The sequence below is a fragment of the Felis catus genome, chromosome D2 (assembly GCF_018350175.1).
Source record: "Felis catus isolate Fca126 chromosome D2, F.catus_Fca126_mat1.0, whole genome shotgun sequence".
In the NCBI taxonomy this organism is placed as follows: Eukaryota; Metazoa; Chordata; class Mammalia; order Carnivora; family Felidae; genus Felis; species Felis catus.
The window spans coordinates 77,753,919-77,774,546 of NC_058378.1; the positions used below are offsets into that span (position 1 = coordinate 77,753,919).

Below are 20,628 nucleotides of genomic sequence, written 5' to 3' on the forward strand. Positions count from 1 at the left end.
CTGATTATGACCATTTACATGCACATCCTTGCAAGTGTGTCTGCTGTAGAACTCTCTCCTACATCGAGACGCTACTCTAATATTTATTCTCCCTAAAACTGAAGAGTGGAAAAAAACTATGCTATCTCACCACTTTTCCTGTTTGTTGGGCATAGGCGAGGATTAACCGAACAAAGAAGCTGCCAGCAATGTCCATGCTTGGAGTGGTTTTCATTTATATCGGGATAAATCTGGGCACAGAACTTCATCCTACCCGCCCAAGTGAATGACTGGCTGTATTTAAGAGTTTTAAGCAAAACTTCAGTACATTTCTAAAGTAAGAGAAAAGTTGTTTGTTTCGTTTTTACGTTTGTTTCTTGAAGATTTTCTTCTTTTCTTTCTTTCTCTTTTTTTCTTTCTCTTTTGTAGCAACAAATGCTTGAAATTCAAGTGAATAGCCTGTGCATTTTGCAAGTTAAAATTTAAATCACTGAAAAGGTGTGACCCTACAAATTCATCTGTAAAATAAAAGTATCTCTAAATCCAAGCAGACTGAACATTAGTGGCCTGTAACAGAATAAATCCTACCAACCCTAGAACGAGTCCACTTGGAAGGTTCAAAGTGAGGAAGGACGCCCGGCCACAACGGCACTCCGCTTGGTCCTGCACTGCCACTCCCTCCCTCAGCTGTCCGGGCCCAAACCTAGGAGCCATCCTCAACCTTTCTTCTCCTCTCACTCCCATGTCCGACCCATGTCGACAAATCCAGCCGGCTCAACCTCCAAAATTTACGGGGGGTCTGACCGCTTGTCATTACCTCCACCGCAGCCACTACGGTCCAAGCCCGCATCCTGGCTCCCCTGGCTGACTATTGCAACTGACTGGCTTCCCAGTGTGCTCTCCTGCCCCTCCATAAATCCCGCAGAGTGGTAACCAGTCGCTGTTTTACAATATTAATCAGATCAGGTAACCTCCCTATGTCTTACCTTCAGATTTGTGCACAGCTGGCTCCTTTCCTTTTTTTCTGGGCTCCTCCAATGCCACCTGACCAAGAGGTCTCTCCTGACCACCCTGTTCAAAAAGGACCTCACCCTGGCACTGTGACTACTTCCGTCACAGCATAACGGAGTATCTAAATTTATGTTGTTGGTATCCTCATTACGATCTGCTTTGACAAAGCTGGAAACCCTGTCTTACTCACTTCTATGAATCATGGCCAGGACACATAGATTCTTCTCAAATATGTTAAACAAATTAACTCATTTCTAAAATCCACCTTGCTAACAAAACATAAATTAATGCCATGTTCATGATCCCCAATTCAAACATTTTTTTAAATCTACAGACTATGTTATATAAAAATCTATACTGATTATACGTTAAAATACAAAAACTAAATTCATTGTAAATTGCTTAAGAAATTGAAGGAATGGAGGGGAAACTAAATGAGTTTCACTGAAATACACTACAATCAATAATAGAATTGGCAATTTACAACCTACTCTCCCCAATTTTGCTTGGAAATGTCAATCTCCTGGCTGCCTTTCCTCTTCCATAAACTCAGCAACTCAGATCCCCCAGGCCACTACAAACAAGTGACGAGGCTGTAATCCAGGGCAGCCTCCCCGCTCTCAACTGCAACAATGTTCGTGCTCTCGGTCTCCTTTGCTTCCTCCTCAAAGCTCTCCAGCTCTAGCCGGAGATCTACCAAATCTACCAAATCTCTATCTCTTAGAGATCTACCAAACAGTAAATAGAACTCTTTATAATTTTGCTAGGAATTGATTATTTACTATCTCAAATGCAGCAGGATTTCTATATCTCCTGGCTTATTGAGGCATGAAATGATATTTCATACATAGGCTGGGATTCACTATGTGGGAATAAATATTCATAATGTTCATCTGAGAAGTCTAAACAAATCCATAAGCTATATACTGTAAAGTGGAAAAGTAGATACAAAAATAAAAGAAGAAGGAAAACAGCAATGATCACAAAGTGTTGACTGATTCCGGTACCAAAAAAAAGTAGCTTTTCTGAAATAAATACACTCTTCTAAAGTTACAAAATGTAAATGCTTCAAATGATCAATTTCAATTTCATTGATGCTATCAGGAGTCACAAATATTCTTAATTAGCTTATACAAAAATGCAATTAAATACAAAGGAAAAATAAAGGAATATTACAGGGATCAGTTGTAAACAGTGTATAATTGTGAATCGCTATAACTTATCATTAAGAGATGGCTCAGGTTGAAAATACCAAGATGGAGAATTTTTCTTTGGCCCACTAAAACACACAAAATCTATTATGGACCAGATTTTTCACAAAAATCAAACAGTAATTAAAGAAAAATACCCAATTTTCCAATTTTATAATTCAGAAAAAAGTACATACAGAATTAATAAAAGAAATAATCTCAAAATGTATCTTCCTATGATGTGAGATTGTGACCATCAGACACAGAGACTGGGAAAAGTGAAAATACTGACACAATGAGAAACAGAGACTCAAGTTCCCACAGAAGCAACAGAAAAATAATTTTCAATCTTCCTTCCCTTCTGTACCACACATATTCACAGATACGAAGGAATAAAAATAGACCCAGTATTTTCATGGAAAAAGACCCCAATCCTTTTACCATTAGGATAATACAAAATATCCAGGTGATGCTGCATATATTTGCATCCATGGACATGCAAGGGAAATAATCTTTTGATGAGGGCCAGAGAATTAAGCGGACAGTCAGGGACTTGCCACTCCTATATACTTTCTATAACTGTATATTCCTTCCAACAGATTTACATTGCTTGAATTCATTTATAGGAGATTCATTTAACCTTTAATTATGAAAAAATATCTATACTAATGACAAAAATATGTAAATACTGTAATATTTAAGGGACATTGAGTGGTTTTTGATAGGGGAGCTTAAATAATGACATAAACAAAAACACCCCACAAATACAATGACTTCTCCTACACTAGATTACACGGATAGCTTAAAAAGCTAGGGAATTACCATCGGGCACTACCCTCAGTTCTAAAAGTGGTTATTTCTAAATACTGATATATGAGAGACTACTATAGCAACAAAATTATTATGAACTATCAAATAGGATTTCTGCTGCTATATGATGAAATATAATCAAGTGAGGAATTATCTGAAGTTCTGTATGACCCATTACAGCTGTCAAAAGTAATCTTACCGTAGTGCAGAGTAGACACCCAAAGACAGAAATGAATAATCAGGATCGTAGTACAAATATACAGATGACACACAGTATGGAAGGATGTCAATCACCCCCACAGCAATGATTCTCCCGTCAAGCCAATACTGCTGGTGAAAGGAGCCATAACCACAATCTGGTCCATTAGGGGGATTCTCCGCCTGTGAAAAAGCAGACATACATGTGAACAGTTTCTTTTCTTTTCTTTTTAATATTTATTTATTTTGGGGCAAGCACAAGTGGGGGAGGGGACAGAGGATCCAAAGAGGGCTCTGTGCTGACAGGCTGACAGCAGTGAGCTCAGTGTAGGGCTGGAACTCACAAACCACGAATCATGACCTGAGCCAAACTCGGACACTCGACTGACTGAGCCATCTAGGTGCCCCCCTTTTTTTTTTAAAAAAAAGATTTTTACTTTTAAGTAATCTCTACAACTCAATGTGGGGCTCAAACCCACAACCCCAGGATCAAGAGTCACAAGCTCCACTGACTGAGTCAGCCAGGTGCCCCTATCATCTTTTTCTTTCTATTAAAAATCTTAATAATTGTCCTGTTATACTTCTACTTTGTAACTCCTAAAATTTCCTGCTGTCATCATCCTCTGCAATCACACCCTACAAAACGTTTTACTTGTAGAAACACTGACCAAACAAAAGAATGAGAAAAAGAAATAAACTTAAGGTTTTTTTTTTAACCTTGTTTAAAAATTTAACAGTAGGAAATACAAATTTTACAGGATAAGTAAATATTAAAGTCTATTTTTCAGTTCCACACAAAAGCTGGGACAGAAATGGTGCAGGAAAGAAAGACGGGGAACACAGGAGAGGCATGGGTGAGAACAGAACTGCCCCTATACCATCAGCCAAGCCTCATCTGTGACAACCCTCGCACTGACAAGGCATATGATCCCATTATCTTTTGTAGGTAAGAGTTCCTGTGTAAATAAAAAAAAAGGGCTAGGACACTTCCCTTTATGAGCCAAAGGAAAATAATTTCCTTACCATTACCTTAATGTAACTATAATCCCACAAAAGAAACTTAGAGATTTCAGAGTATAACCTTTTATCTGTAAATAGTTGAGTGACACTTTTCATTTTAAGATTCAATGATTTTAAATATTTATTTATTTTGAGAGAGAGAGCAAGCAAGCGAGGGAGAGGCAGAGAGAGAGGGAGAGGCAGTCCCAAGCAGTTTCTATGCTATCAGCACAGAGCCCAGCGGGGGGTGATCTCATAAACCGTCAGATCATGACCTGAGCCAAAATCAGTAATCAGACGCTTAATCGACTGAGCCACCCGGAAGCCCCAAAATTCAATACGATTTTAAATACAACTGTTGCTAAATGAAAATTATGATACAACATGAAACAATGCTTTGGTAGAGACTAAATGGATGCTAGAGATTAACAATTTAAGCGAACAAATACAACATACACTATATATATATATACACACACACACACACACACACACACACACACACACATACACACACATGTATATCACATACATCATTTTCACACAGCTAAAATCACAGATAACATGTATACACAAAAGCCGGAAGAGAGGGGTGCCCAGGTGGCCCAGTCGGTTAAGCATCTGACTTGAGCTCAGGTCAGGACCTCACTGTTTGAGAGTCTGAGCCCTGCATCAGGCTCTCTGCTGTCAGCACGGAGCCCACTTTGGATCCTGTCCCCTTCTCTGCCATTCCCCTGCTCGCACACACACTCGCTCTCATCGCTCTCAAAAATAAAAATAAACACTAAAAAAAACCTAGAAGAGAATGAAGAAAAATGAAAAAGTCAGTTTACTAATATTAAAACCAGAAAAAAGACATTACAAGACAGGAAATCTACAGATCAGTATCTCTCATAACACAGATGCAAAAATCCTCACCAAAATCTTAGCAAATTAAATCCAACAATGTGCGAAACGAATTATACACCATGACAAAGTGGGATTTATTCCAGGTATGGAAAGCTGGTTCAACATTAAAAAAGTAATTTAAAATAAAAAGCAGTTAATCATGGAAAGATGCTAAAGGAAAAAATCATGTATCAATTGACGCAGAAAATACCTCTGACAAAATCCAGCATCCAGTTATGACTAAAACTCAACAAACTAGGAAGAGAAAGGAACTTCATCAGCTTAATAAAGAACATATACAACAAATCTACAGCTGACATCACACTTAATGATAAGAAAATTGATGCTTTCCCCAGTAAGATTCCCTTATTCAACATCATACTGAAAATGCTAGTTAGTGTAATAAAACAAACAAAAAAGGAAATAAAAGGTATTAAGATTGGGAAGGAAAAGAATAAAACTGTCTTTATTCACAAATGACACGATTTACTATGTAGAAAATCCCAAAGAGTCAATAACAACAAAAAATGGAAACAATAAGCCATCATAGCAAGGTCACAGGACACAAAGCTAACAATCAAAAGCCATTTGCTTTACTACATATGAGCTATAACTGGAATATGAAATTAACAACCCAGTGCCATTTTACAAAGCCAAAAAAAATTACATGCCTAAATATAAATCTAACAAAGTATGTACAGGATATATATGCAGAAAACTGACAAAATGAAACAAAGAGATGGTAAATAAGTGTAAAAATATTATCTGTTAATAGACTGTAAGACTCAATATTGTTAAGATGTCCATTTTCCCAAGTTGGTTTATACATTTAATGCAATCCCAATCCAAATCTCAGCAAACTATTTTGTAGGTATAAACTAATTTGTTCTAATGTTCATATAAATAGGCAGAAGACCTAGAATAACTAACATAATACTGAAGAAACAAGTCGAAGGTCTGACACTGCCTACGTCGAGACTTACTGTAAAGCTACAATGATCAAGATAGGGTCTATACTGGCCAAATAAGAGAAGGGTAGAACAATGTAACAGAACTAAAGCCCAGAAATAAGCCCACATAAACATGGTGGACTATCCTCTGACAAAGGAGCAAAGACAGTCCAAGAGAGAAAGGACAGTCTTTCTAACAAATGATGCCGGAACAATTAAACATCCAACTGCAAGAAAATCCAAATCTAGACAAAGACCTTACAGCTTTCAAAAATTCAGCTCAAAATGCACCACAGACCTAAATATAAAATGCAAAACTATAAAACTTCTAGATGATAACAATAGGAGAAAATCTGGGTGACCTTGGGTTTTGCGATGAGTTTTTAGATGCAATGCCAGAAGCACAAACCATGAAAGAAATAACTGATAAGCTGGACTTCATTAAATTTAAAAACTGCTCTCTACAAAGACACTGCTAGGAAAATAAAAAGTTAAACCACTGACTGGAGAAAATTGCAACACATGTATCGGATAAAGGACTGGTATTCAAAAATAGAAAGATTGTTAAAATTCAACAGTAAGAAAACAAACAGCCCAATTAAAAACTGGGCACAGTATCTGAGCAAACACCTCACCAAAGAAGATGTACAGGTGGCAAATAAGCATATGAAAAGCTGCTCAACATCATCTGCTAGGGAACTGAAATTAAAACACACACAGACACACACACACACACACACACACACACACACCCCGAGCTAATACTACTCAACTATTAGAATGGCTGAAATCCAAAAACCTGAATCAAATGCTGGCGAGGACGCAGAACAGTAGGAACTCGGATTCATTGATGATGATGGAATGTAAAACGGTACAGATACTTCAGAGGACAGTTTGGGACTTTCCAGTAAAGATAAACATAGCGTTACCATATAAAATAGTAATCACGCTCTTAGGTATTTATCCAATTTGTCTGACAACTTGGGTCACACAAAACCCAAAGGCCTGCATGCAAATGTTCCTAACAATGTTATTCATAATTGCCCCAAACTGTAAGCAACCAAGATATCCTTCAATAGGTGATAAATAAACCATGACACATGGAATATTATTCATCAAAAGAAATAAACTATCAAGCCACAAATACACAAAATGAAGAAACCTTACATGCATATTGCTAAGTGAAAGAAGCCAGTCTGAAAATGCTCCATACATACATTCCAAATACATCCAGTAAAAGGCAAAACTACAGGGGCAGTAAAAAAAATCATCGGCTGCCAAGAATTTGGGGGATTTGGAGCAGGGGACTTTTAGGATAAAACTATTCTCTATAGTTCTGTGCTAGTGGATACTTGACATTACGCACTTACCAAAACTCAGAACTTTATAAACACAAAGTGAGCCTTAATGGATGCAAACTAAAAGAAAATCTTTTAGGAGATTAAGGGATCCCAGGAAGGAATGGAGACAGGACAGAGAATCTACCTGTATTACAAATGTAGGAAACAACCTGACTGAAAGAGGTCGGTCGGGAGGGGAAAGGTGCTGACTTCAGTAACCTTTGGGGTCTGTAAGAATGAAGGCAAAAGGAAACCCGCACATAAGCATTGTATTCTACCTGATCAAGTTGTTTTCCACGAGACTACAGGTTAACAACTCTGACACTGATACACGTGCCTACTGTAAAGTGACGGAGGTGATGGGAACCAAGTTTCTCACTGTTGAAGTCGTCATTTACAGATAAGCAAGGGGAAGAGGCTAGAATGACCCACAGGGTGATGGATTAGTATTGGAGACATGCGTAAGAACTCACGTTTAGCTTAATACAGACAAGATGGTTACATACAGAAATATTTATAGGTCTGTATATATCATAGATATGTTCATACAAGGGTTAGTATGCGCACATGTTTCTTTACTCTGCCAGATGAGAAGGCCTAAATAAAGGAAACCCTAGTAGCAAGAAGCACATCTAGCACTCAGATCTTGGTTTCTCCATTCTGTAGTAAAAGGAACAAGGCTCTTTGGAAAAATGGCCAATTCCAGGACTGGGATAGGAAGAGCCCGTTTAAGATGAGCCTACTTCATCGTGTGGTGCCAAAAAAGAAAGAAAGTACTTAAAAAACAAAAAGAAACACGCACTGATGGAGTTCTAGCAAAGAGGCACAGAAGGCGACTGAAAAAGCTCCCAATGGCCAAAGCTGGAACAATTTGAGCAAAAAAAAAAAAAAAAAAAATAGTGTTAGATTACAACCCAAAGTATAAAATTAATATCCGTAAGTCCATACTGACATACACGATTGAAAAAATTAATAAATGAGGGAGAAAGACGCATCTCCCATGCAGAAGAATTCCAAAAAGTTCAGGTAGACAGTCTGCCCTCAAGGTAAGGGAGCATTACTCCCTATGAAGTGTGGGCTACACACAGGAACTCCCTTTCAGAGTACCTTCCAGAGGTATGGGAAGGAACTTCAAAGAGTAACTGCACAGGTGAGCAAGGTCTACAACAGCAAATGACAGGACCGACTAAGGTGCTAGCACTATTCATGATTTCTAAACCTTCCACTGCAACAACTAAAAATGTTGTTCAGACAATAAATATATCTTGAAACTTTTAACAGCTTCCGCCAATAAGAAATTACGTCAAACCCCAGTTTTAGCATTTACTATCATATAGGTTTAGTCTTCAGAAAGATATTATTATTTCCCTGGAAATAGGTACAGTTTAAAGAGCAGAACAGGCAACAAACAGAAGCATTAACAAAAAAAAAAAAAAAAGGAAAGGATATTAACCCATTAAAACTACAACACCAGAACTGACACCCATATTCTAAATTGCTAATGGACTTGAAGTCAAATCACTTGTCTCAGAAGCTAGGCTGCTCCAAATATGTAATAAGAAATACACAGATTCCTATACATCACTGAATTTTATGAAAGCCATCTTTCAGATGTAAGTCAGCCCTGAGGCTCCTGGAAATGAAGCTCCCTGTCTTTAAAAGTAATCGTGGAGGAGAGCAATCCCACAGTGACAGGGAGACAAACTGTCAGTCCACGGCACATGAGGTGGGAGCCTGTCCAACGTCGGGCAGTCAAAAGCTAACTAAATGACTTTGAAACGAACCCGAATTCTTCCACAATTTCAGTTGAGTACGTCATTCTAGGACTCACTAAATCCAATGTGTGCATTCATTCATTAAAAATGTATTTATCAAAGACATAATACATATGGACTTACTAATGGGCATGTTCTCAATAAGTAAATAACCAAAAGACCACGTTAACCCTAAATATAAATCAATCCTGCTTGTTGTACAAGCTTGAAATCTTTTTCCAAACTGCAGCTACCTTCTGAGTTTCCAATTTTAATCATGTCATCCATTCCTGGGACCTCCCATTTAATGACCTTCCATTTACTTCACTGTTTGTTCTTCTGTGAGTCCACCCATGACCAACATACCCTACCACAGGCATTATTCTCGTGTCTCAATGCCCGTGGAAGTTAACAGTCTTCTCCCTCTGTAAAACCCACATCTATTTATACAGGTATGGGCTACCTTATAATTACTGAGGAAAAAAGAAGCCACAGGACCATCTACTCTGACCCCCTACTACATCCAGACAAAGAAACAAGAAACCCAGGAGTCAATTAAGTAATACAATCATCATGAAACTATGGAGTTATAAACTGATTCAAACTATCTTCTTAGCCCCTAGGTCGATGCTATTTTTATGCTATGATAAGAAAATCAGCTAATCATCTAATTCATCGTTTAAATATCCTCACTTTCGAATATCTCTAGGACATACAAGTCACTAAATAAGGCAATATAAAAAACAAACTATTCAATGCATGGTTTTCAACAGCTTTTCTTAAAACCTATTTTGCTGCATTCTTTTTCTTTCCAACATGTTTTCTGACAATTAAAATATGAATGATTTCCTTTTCTCCCTTGTGGGAGCTTCAATGACCTAATTTTTTTTAAAAAAGCAGAGTTGATAAATGGAAAACAATCTCAGTAAAGGCAGGTAAGAAGCTATTTTCCAAAAAGTACATCTGGTTGTTTCCGCAGTACTGATTAATAATGATTTACTATTCCCCAAATGGTAACTCAATCACTACTTTCAAGTTTTTCAACAGGTTAAGTGGCAGCTGTGGAAATGGGCTGATGGTGAACCTGAACTATTGATTCCCTTGGCTCTCTGTGAAGATGGGACAGCCGGAACCTCTAGATCACTCACTTCTGGCTAGGAAATCTGGAAAAAATTCTGGGCCAGGCACCTGGGTGGCTCAGTCGGTTAAGATCTGACTTGGGCTCAGGGGTCCCCAGCTGGGTGAGCTCGAGCCCCGCCTCAGGTGGGGCTTCTCTCTCTCTCTCTCTCTCCACCCCCCCTTGTGAGACTCTCTCTGTCTCTCTGTCTCTCACTCCCTCTCTCTCCATCCTTGCTCACTTGCACCCTCTCTCACTCAAAACAAAACAAAAAGCAAATGAAAAAAAATTCTGGGGGCGCCTGGGTGGCTCGGTCAGTTAAGCGTTAGCCTTCAGCTCAGGTCATGATCTCACAGTCTGTGAGCCCGCGTCGGGCTCTGTGCTGACAGCTCAGAGCCTGGGGCCTGTTTCAGATTCTGTGTCTCCCTCTCTCTCTGCCCCTCCCCTGTTCATGCTCTGTCTCTGTCTCAAAAATAAATAAACGTTGGGGCGCCTGGGTGGCGCAGTCGGTTGGGCGTCCGACTTCAGCCAGGTCACGATCTCGCAGTCCGGGAGTTCGAGCCCCGCATCAGGCTCTGGGCTGATGGCTCAGAGCCTGGAGCCTGTTTCTGTATCTGTGTCTCCCTCTCTCTCTGCCCCTCCCCCGTTCATGCTGTGTCTCTCTCTGTCCCAAAAATAAATAAATGTTGAAAAAAAAATTTTTTTTAAAATAAATAAACGTTAAAAAAAAAAATTCTGGGCCTACCATGTGTCCAATACCATAAACTGAACTGATTTAACTAAGATTCTTCATGCTTGTCTATGAACGTACACACATTTGCTGAATCAGCTGACATAAAACCGCCATAATAGTCTTCCCTCAAATGCGATCCCTTAGCTCAAACTTTTTTTTTAACACTAAAACATGGAAAGAATACAGGAATTTGAGTGTTAGAGTAAGGCGATAAAAACAAAGAACAATGAGTACGTTTGTGAAATGAGAAATCGGCAGAACTCCTGGTTATGTCTCCCTGGTCATTCAGCAACATCCCTGAAACCCAGACTCATGGGCTTATCATGCCATATGTTTCAATATGCTATTACCTGGACACCTGTTGGTTTTTATAAGTAGCAGCCAGAAATTACCTTTATTGCAAACGTATATATTTTCAGCAAATACAGACTTGTCACCCTCACCCCCACTAGGTCAGAAAGATCCACATCTTACAACAGCCCCTTCACTTAATTCTCCAAGGGGCTCAGTCCCCCAGCCTCGGAGAGGCCTCTCCAAGTCAGTGACCATTCTGTATTTTTACTTCCTTAAGAATCCTATTTCAATACTTGGGAATGTCGCATTTCTTCAACTTTTCACCTAAAGCCTATTAACTGTTAACACCCTTCAACTGCTACTTAAAAACACAGAAGGTGATACAATTACAGATTGTAATTATGCAGGAAAGTACACTTTGTTTGAGAACCAACAGAGGCACAATGACACAGGTATCATGTAAATCAATAGCTCTCAAATTTCTTGGTCTGGAAATCCCTTTAACTTACAAATCTTATTGAAGACCGGGAGATTTTGCTTCCTGGAGATAAGGAGTTTAGGAGATATTTATTGCACTAGATGTTAAAACTAGTATTTTTAAAAATATGTATTTGTTATTCGCTTAAAAATACCAATGAATCCAGTGCATGTTAACATTGTTAAAAAACCAACTACTATGTTTTCCAAAAAAATTTAGTGAGAAAAACGGCACTGATTTACATTTCTGGAAATCTCTTTGAAGTCCAGCTTGGCAGAGGAGAGTGGAATCTTCTATCTGCTTCTGCATTTGTTGTCATCACGCAGCCTCTGGGAAACATCCCCACAAATTCATAAGAGGATGAGACAATACAGAAGAGAAAAACGCTAATAAAATATAATTTTGACCTCGAGGATCCCTTGCTAAGGCTTCAGGGACCACCAGGGATTGCAGGATGTTTCTGAGAAGCACTCACATAAATGAATCTTTAAAATCTACAGGCAGCGGGGAAAGATATAAGCAGAAAGCAGTAAGCTACAACAGAAAGGGAGGAGGGCTGAGGGACTCGAGTCCAGGATTCTGAATCAAAGTATCTGGATTTGAGCCCTAACTCCACAGTACACTTTCTGGCTATTTAACCTCAGCAAGGCAATAACTACTTTCAAAAGTAACCATTTCTGCAATTGTTTTAAGGTAGGCTCCATGCCCAACGTGTGGCTGGAACTCACAACCCTGAGATCAAGAGTCGTGCGCTCTAGGGCCTGAGCCAGCCAGGCGCCCCGGTGTTTCTGCATTTTAAAAACAGGAATCATACTACTGCTCACCCTCAAAGGGCACTGTGAAAAACAAATAATAATGTAGAAATAAAAGCAGACCGTGAGCAAACTTGGGTCAGTTTTGCTTTTGGTTTTAAGGGGTCTGAATGGCACATCCTCAAAGACTATGTCTATGAAATTACATCAGTAGCTCATTTAACAGAAGTTACTTAAAACTAATAGCAGCGATCTTTAATTTCCTCATAAATAAGTCAGTGATGTGATTAACAGTATTTCATCATTTATCTTTCTCACGCCTGCAGTTTGCACAGTTCTGCATATGTGAGAGGGTAAGCAAAGTTGTTTTTCAGAAGCTCCTCCATTTCCAGGATTTAGCTGATAACAGGAAAAAATATAATAAAGCCCACCATTAGCTACAGAAAAGAAAAGAATGTCTTAAACACTGGGGAAGAATGGCAAGGTTTATGGATAAATGAGCTACGCAGTACAATACCGAAGGCTCTACATAGAAATGACATCAATATTAATAGGCCAATCCAGTCTTCTAGTTAAACTGCTCCCCAAATGGGTATATTTACTCTGATGAAGTACACCTGTCTCCTGGCCCACCTGCCCCCACATACTTCAGTTATGCTGAAAACAAACACTATTAAGACTCAAAGGAACAGACAAAGACGGAGTCATTCGTCAGGCACCAGAGGCAGCATCTGTTGGAGAGACTTCATCACAGGTTCAAAGACAGTAACAGGGAAAGTCTTCACAAGCTTTAGGAGAGCAGAACCTGGGTTGTCCTCGCAAGGCATCCCCGAGTACCTCTCCCAAATCACACCTGTTCACACAAAAATCTATAATTAGACAATATGTGCCCTGAATTTTTTTTAAAACAAGTTTACGGAGGCCCCCACAGGTAATTACCTTAAGCACCTCATTATAAGTCTGCACTGTTTTAAAATAATTTATTCTTCCAATTGCTTCGCCTTTGTGAAGTGTTTCATGAAACACTGCACTGAAGGTCAGATTCCTTTTAAAAATAAACACCCAAAAATGTGCTAAACCACTACGATATCGAAATCTACCTGATTTCTTAAAAAGAAAACCCAAAACTAAATTTGAAAATTTGAGATGATATGGTCTATAATTAAGAAATAAAGAAAATAAATGAAATTAAGTTGGAAAATACAAACAGGAATACTCTTGGTTCCTACATATCACACAGTTGCATAAGCAAGTGATTTAAAAACCAGTAACCAGTACGTTTAAAAAAAGTAACCAGTTCCTAGTCTGTTGGCAATCAGTACACTAAAGACGCCCAACCAATTAAACACTTAAATTGATCACCATCTATATTCCAGTACAAAGACAATTACATTTAAATGATGCTAATAAAAAGTGCATATAAAAGTAACTATTTTCTGTTATTCTATTCTTCTTGAGAGAGAGAAAGGGAATTCGAGAAGGGGAGAGGGACAGAGGCGGAAAGGGGGTGGGTAAGGATGGGAGGGGGAGGGAAAGGGAGAGAGAGAGAGAATATCTCAAGCAGGCTCCACGTTCAGCACAGAGTCCAATGCGGTGTTGGACCCCACCATTATGAGATCGTGACCTGAGCCAAAATCAAGAGTTGGACGCTTCACTGACTGAGCCACCCAAGTGCCCTGTTACTCTGTTTTAAGCAACACTTTCTCTGCTCATAAAGAAAGCCTATGAAAGTTAATTTTACTAAGTAACATAAATGACATAATTCCTATAGCCTTAAGCTGAGGAAGAATTCCTTTGATGTTCCTATTCACACAATTCTCTCGAGTTCTATACAGTACTTTATACTGGGTAATCCTCCAAATGCCTCAATTTCATCAGAATCCCTGAGTTAATAAAGATTATCTAGTCATTAGAAAGGAACAAACTATACCAACTGCTTCAATTTTTGTTGATAATCTCAATAAACAACTAAATAGAATCTAACTTAAAAATTTTCATCAGCTCAGACTGAATTAAGACCATGACAACCTCTGTTCACTTCCAAATTGGGAGAAGGAGCCAAATTAAACAAAACTGTAAAATAAAAGAAGTTAATTACAGTACATTCACATGAGGAACTATTATGTAGTAGTTAAAAACTATTCTTACCGAGAGTTTTTAATAACATTATAAACATTTCTCCAAGTAAAACCGTGACATAAGGTGGCATATGTGATCCAAACCACATGAAAAATGTCTTTCTCCATGCACGTACCTACAACCCCCACACAAACTTATAAAGATGGGAAAAAACATCGAGGGCTGTCACCACAGGGTTCATGAATGATACTTTTCTTAGTCTTCTCCACTTTCCACATTTTTTAATGAAAATGCACGAATGTAGAACCAAGAGCTTTAAAAACCAAGGTTGAAGAACTACTACTAAGTGTTAAAAAGAAGTGTGGTGGCTGCCATCTGATAAAGGCCAAAGAAATTACGGGGCGTTCTTGAAGCGCAGTTCTGGGCTTGATTTTCTATTGATGGAGTTATTTTACAATCTGTTTGGGGCAGAGGTTAACTTACAGATTTCTGTCCAGTGGAACAGATAACCCAAAAGGTTACAGTTTAATGCCCTGTAAGCCAGTAATCAGTTGTTTTTATCTAGCTTAGCAATCTCGTCTCAATCTCTTATTCAATTAAATTGTGTGTGTGTCTATATATGTGTATCAGCATATTTTCACAAATGCTCCCTGCATCAGTTTTAATATGCTACTGGTTCTTGTGCTAATTAATGAGTCAAATAAAACATAACATGGGTTCGTGCTCTATCTGCATGAAGACCGTGATTTTACCTTTCTGAAAATTTAGTTTAACAATTCTGGCAGTCAGCCACCGAGCAGCTCAAGTGAACTCACTTGGTGGACACAGAAGGGCCCTCAGGGTCTGTGAAGCCTCATCTTTTCTGGACTCTCAAAGACATTTCCCCGGAGCAACAGAGCTTCAGCTTGGCTGTGTTTCTCTTTTTCTCCCTCTCTACGAAGTTTGTGCTTTTGTTTTCGTTTCTGGTTCTTCTACCAGTGAGCTTATCCCCCTTAGTGGCACTAATATCTGGATTCGGTTTACGGTCTGTTGGATGGATGATGTAGATCTATTCTCTGCTGGATGAGAGGAGACGGAGACTCTGGTTTGTTAGTCTGCGTCTGTGTATTTGTTGAGTTCAATCCTTTAAGGAGAACAACAGCTCTTTGACATCTGAATCCATGACTTTGTGTCCACTTATGACCTGTAGCTCAAGTTGCAGAACTGAAGCTCAGAGATCTACATGTTTGTGAATTTGTGATTCAAAAAAGTCTTTCTCATTGTAGGTGAAATATTTTCCTACATTCAGAGGGTATTAACGAATCACACTACCAGGTCTCCTTATTAGAGGAGCTCTGTTAAATTGATTTACAGACACGAGTACACATTTACATAAATCAAATATTCTCCAAATTTCACAGAAAATAAACTCCTTACAGAAACTGCTAGCTCAGAAACATTTTTAAGATAAATCAAACTGGCTTAATGATTTGGATTTAAGAAAGGAAAAAGGTAGGTCTTTTCTCAGATTAGTATTAAGTATAATATAGGAATAGATTTTTAAAATAATCCTCAGAGTTTGTTTCCTAATGAAGAGGATAGTCTGAACTTCCCAAACTACTCTCTGGTTTGTTCATCAAAAAAGTTAACATCATTCCTACATAATGCTCGTGATTCGAAATTCTAAATTTGTGTTCAACTGAATTAAATTGCAATTCTGACATTTAAAAATATTTCATAATTGTGGTGAAATACACATAACATTTACCATCTTAACCATTTTTTTTTTTTAATTTTTTTTTTCAACGTTTATTTTTTTTGGGACAGAGAGAGACAGAGCATGAACGGGGGAGGGGCAGAGAGAGAGGAAGACACAGAATCGGAAACAGGCTCCAGGCTCTGAGCCATCAGCCCAGAGCCTGACGCGGGGCTCGAACTCACGGACCGCGAGATCGTGACCTGGCTGAAGTCGGACGCTTAACCGACTGCGCCACCCAGGCGCCCCCCATCTTAACCATTTTTAATGTACAATTCAGGGGCACCGAGTGTACATTCACGCTGTCGTGCAACCATCACCACCCACCCACAAAACTTTCTCATCATCCCAAACTGAAACCCCGTATCCACTAAACACTAACACCGCCCCCTTCCCCCGCCCCCCCCCCCAGACCTTGGTAACCTCTGTTCTACTTTGTCTCTATGAATTTGCCTACTCTAGGTACTTAAGGTAAGTGGAATCACACAGTATTTGCCTTTTTGTGACTGGCTTACTTCACTTAGCATAATATCCTTAAGGTCCATCCATGATGCAACCTGTGTCAGAATCTCCTTTTTTAAGGCTGAATATTATTCCATGTTATGCACATACCACTTTTTGTTTATCTCTCCATCGGTCCAGAGACACTTGGGTCGCTTCTACCTTCTGGCTATTGTGAATAATGCCTCTGTAAACAGTGGTTTATAATACCTGAGTCCCTATTTTTAATTTTTTGTGTATATACCTAGAAAACTGCTGGATCACGGGGTAAATCGATTTTCAATTTTTTAAGGAACTGCCTCTGGTTTCCCAGAGAGGCTGCACCATTTTACAAGCCTACCAGCAGTGCATGGGTTTCAATTTCTCCACATCCATGCCAACCTTTATTGCTTGCTGTATTTTTGATAAGAGCCATCCTAATGGGTGTGAAGGTGGTATCTTATCGTGGTTGTAATTTGTAGCTCCCTAATGATTAGTAATGTTGAGCAAATGACAAACATTTTTATGTGTTAGGTTTTGTGGCGGCTTAAATAGAACTTCTAAGATTCTTATAGAATTTTAAAATGTGGATTAATAGGGGTGCCTGGGTGGCTCAGTTGGTTAAGTGTCTGACTTCAGCTCAGGTCATGGTCTCACAGTTCATGAGCTCAAGTGCCCTGCACTGCGCACTGTGCCGACAGCTCAGAGCCTGGAACCTGCTTCAGATTCTGTATCTCCCTCTCTGCTCCTCCCCCACTCATATGCAGTGTCTCTCTCTCTCTCTCTCTCTCTCTCTCTCTCTCACACACACACACACACACACACACACACACACACAAATTAATAAAAAACATTAAAATTTTTTTTAATGTGGATTAATATAAATCAACAAATTTGACAGACAACCTTTGGATAACTAAGTAGTTTCTAAGTAAGAATGAATACTACAACATTGAGCATAATATTTATAAACTTGTCCTGCTTGACTTATACATGCTATAGAATGACTGTATCTTTGGGTCATGTCATTAAACATGCTCATCTTTGCTACTATGAGAAGATGTAAGAGGGATGTAGAAGAAATTTGTGGTGTTTGTTTTTAGGTACTTTCCCAGTCTGCTCAGATGCTTCTAGATGACAGAGTTCTCAATGACCCACCTCTCAGTTTTGAGAACCCAAAGCTATTACTTTATTAAAAGATATAATTCATATGTACAGTTGAGACCATATTGAAGGCAAAAATAAGAAACACATTTGGGTAAGATAACAGGAAAACACTTGTTTTTATAGAAGAAAGTGAGCGGAATTGTTCTAAGTGTCAGCTTGCTTCAGAACATAAAGCACAGTGAAAGACAAAGCTGGAGGGACTACAAGTTTTAAGTTGAATAAAATGTGTATTATTTGCCTAATTTCTAATATTTGAGTCTGAAAAGCAGCTACAGTTGACCCTCGAACAACATGGGAGTTGGGACACCAACACACCCCCAGCACAGCTGGAAATTCACAAGTAACCTTTGACTCCCCCAAACTTAACTACTAGGAGCCTACTGTTGACAGGAAGTCTGATAATAGAAACAGTCAATTATTTTATGTTATAGGTATTATACTGTATTCTTTACAATAAAGTAAGCTAGGGAAAATAAGATGTTATTAATAAAACCATAAGAAAGAGAAATACATTTACAGTACTGTAAAAAAAAAAAAAGTCTGTGTATTAATGGATCCACACAGTTCAAACCTGTGTTGCTCAAGAGTTAACTGTATAAAATGTGTTAAAATGTTGGCTAAGTTCACTCAGTTTTGAAGGAGCTCTTTATTTGAGATACCCCTACTCTATAAGTGAGAAAGTGAGGCTCAGGGTAATGAAGGGGCTTGTCCAAGGTCACAAGACCCATTTACAGGAATGAGAAGGGTGGAAACCTGGAATTCTCAACCTCAGTTCGGTGTTTTTCTCACTGGCCACTGCTTCTGTGGTGTCCCATGTCAAAACAATCATAATATTGAACATGTTCTAGTCAATGCAATGAATTAAGGTATTTTCAGCAACTTACTAAGCCAAGAATGAATCAAGAAATGTATTTCTCAGTGACATAATTCATAGGAAATGAAATGCTTCAAAGCAAGCAAAAAAGTTTACCCTAACATTTATAACTTAAAACTAGAAGTACTGTAAAGACGAAAACTTGAACTTTACAAAGAGCTTAAATCACGGAGAAATGGTTTATAGCAAATGTGACAGGAATAAGAAAGGAATTTATTTTTGCATTTTCATCACAGCATACATAAAAATGAAGATGTTAATCTGTTAATGGTTTTCTTTACTTTGACATTTCCTTATATTTTTAAATCCTAGCTATCCAACAAAAAGACTTCTGGTGAGACACCACAAAACACTTACAAGGAAAAATAACAGAACTCCAAACTTCACAATTCTACAAATGAGTCCATATTTATTAAACTCTACAACAAACACCTTAGACTCGAGAGTCGCGATCTTAACGAAGGGCCCCCCTCCTTCACACCAGTTCAGTCAAGAATCTTGCTTCTCCGGTCTTTCTTACAGAGGGGAAAAGCAGCCCCCAGTGACAACCCAAACCGATATTTTTACTTAGAAGCGAATGACTGCAAACATCAAACAAGACTGACAGCCCCGTGGAAACTAATCCACCCCAGGATTTTCCATTCAAACATCTTCTGAAGCATTCACGCGCACTTAATGGGTAATGAAAATTGTCCAGGCAGATGACCCTAATTTTGAACACAGTTGGAAGATCCTCGGACCAATGATGAAAACCACTACCTGCTAAAGAAGACTGATCTGCGAAAACGATATCTTGAATGGACTTCCGTTTTAAGATGCCTAAACTGATCTAAGTCCCATGCCAGAAAAATCTTCAACAAGGAAATTTATGGCATCTTTCTACTTAATGTCTGGTTTTCTATTTTGGTATGCTTTCTTTTATTCTTATATATATATATATATGTGTGTGTATATATATATATGTGTGTGTGTGTGTGTGTGTGTATATATATATATATATATATATATATATATATATATATATATATACATATACACACAGTACCAAGAGCAGCCTGATGACCATTCTCCAAGATCTAGTCCCCGTTCAGACACCTCTGTCTGCCCTGGTCCTGGCCCTTGAAACACAACTGGTGCTCCCAGACACCCTACCAGACAGCAGGTGAAAGCTTCCCCCAGGTCACCAGCTCAACCCTCTCCCTAGCCCTCTCTCCACAGATCTCCAGTTCAAGCCAGCTCTCCGGATATCTCAGCATCCCCCTTATTCGGTAAAATTGTTTGAACTCCCTCCCTCCTCAAGTTTAGGGGCTCAACGTTCTCCACCTCACCCTCCACGACCACCTCTATGAGGTCCCTTCAATGCCAGAGGACCCAGTTTGGGGAAGAGCCATCCCCTCTTCCGAGTTCTGGCCACTGGAGAGATCCTGACTTCTACCAGAGCCACCCCCAGCAGTGATACTTGATCTGCCGACTGCAGAGATGGTTAGGTTCTCTTGGTCCTTTTTTTTCTCAACGGCAAAACAAATGCTCCCAGCCAGTGACTCAGGGGGCAGATCCCCACCCCTGCTACGTGCAGCTTGCAATCGGTGCATATCCACACACCTAACTGGACACACTGCCCCAGTTTACCACAGAGTTCCAAGTGAAAAGGAAAGGAGCTCTCAACTTCAAAAAAAAAGCTTGGAGAAAGGGGGCCGGGGGGTGCCTGGGTGGCCAAGTTGGTTAAGGGTCTGACTTCGGCTCAGGTCACAATCTCACGGTTAGTGAGTTCAAGCTCCCTGCTGGGCTCTGTGCTGACAG

General features: G+C 39.1%; 1 protein-coding gene across 18 annotated transcripts in view; it reads right to left on the minus strand.

Moving 5' to 3' along the window:
• The window catches only part of ATE1 (arginyltransferase 1), a 154,480-nt gene that overhangs the window by 79,202 nt on the left and 54,650 nt on the right, over nucleotides 1–20,628 (minus strand). For all 18 annotated transcript variants that reach the window (XM_023241027.2, XM_023241028.2, XM_023241023.2 and 15 more), the window contains one exon: nucleotides 3,190–3,371. In XM_023241027.2, coding sequence (XP_023096795.2) covers nucleotides 3,190–3,371 — 182 coding nt within the window. The remainder of the gene's footprint in view (nucleotides 1–3,189; nucleotides 3,372–20,628) is intronic.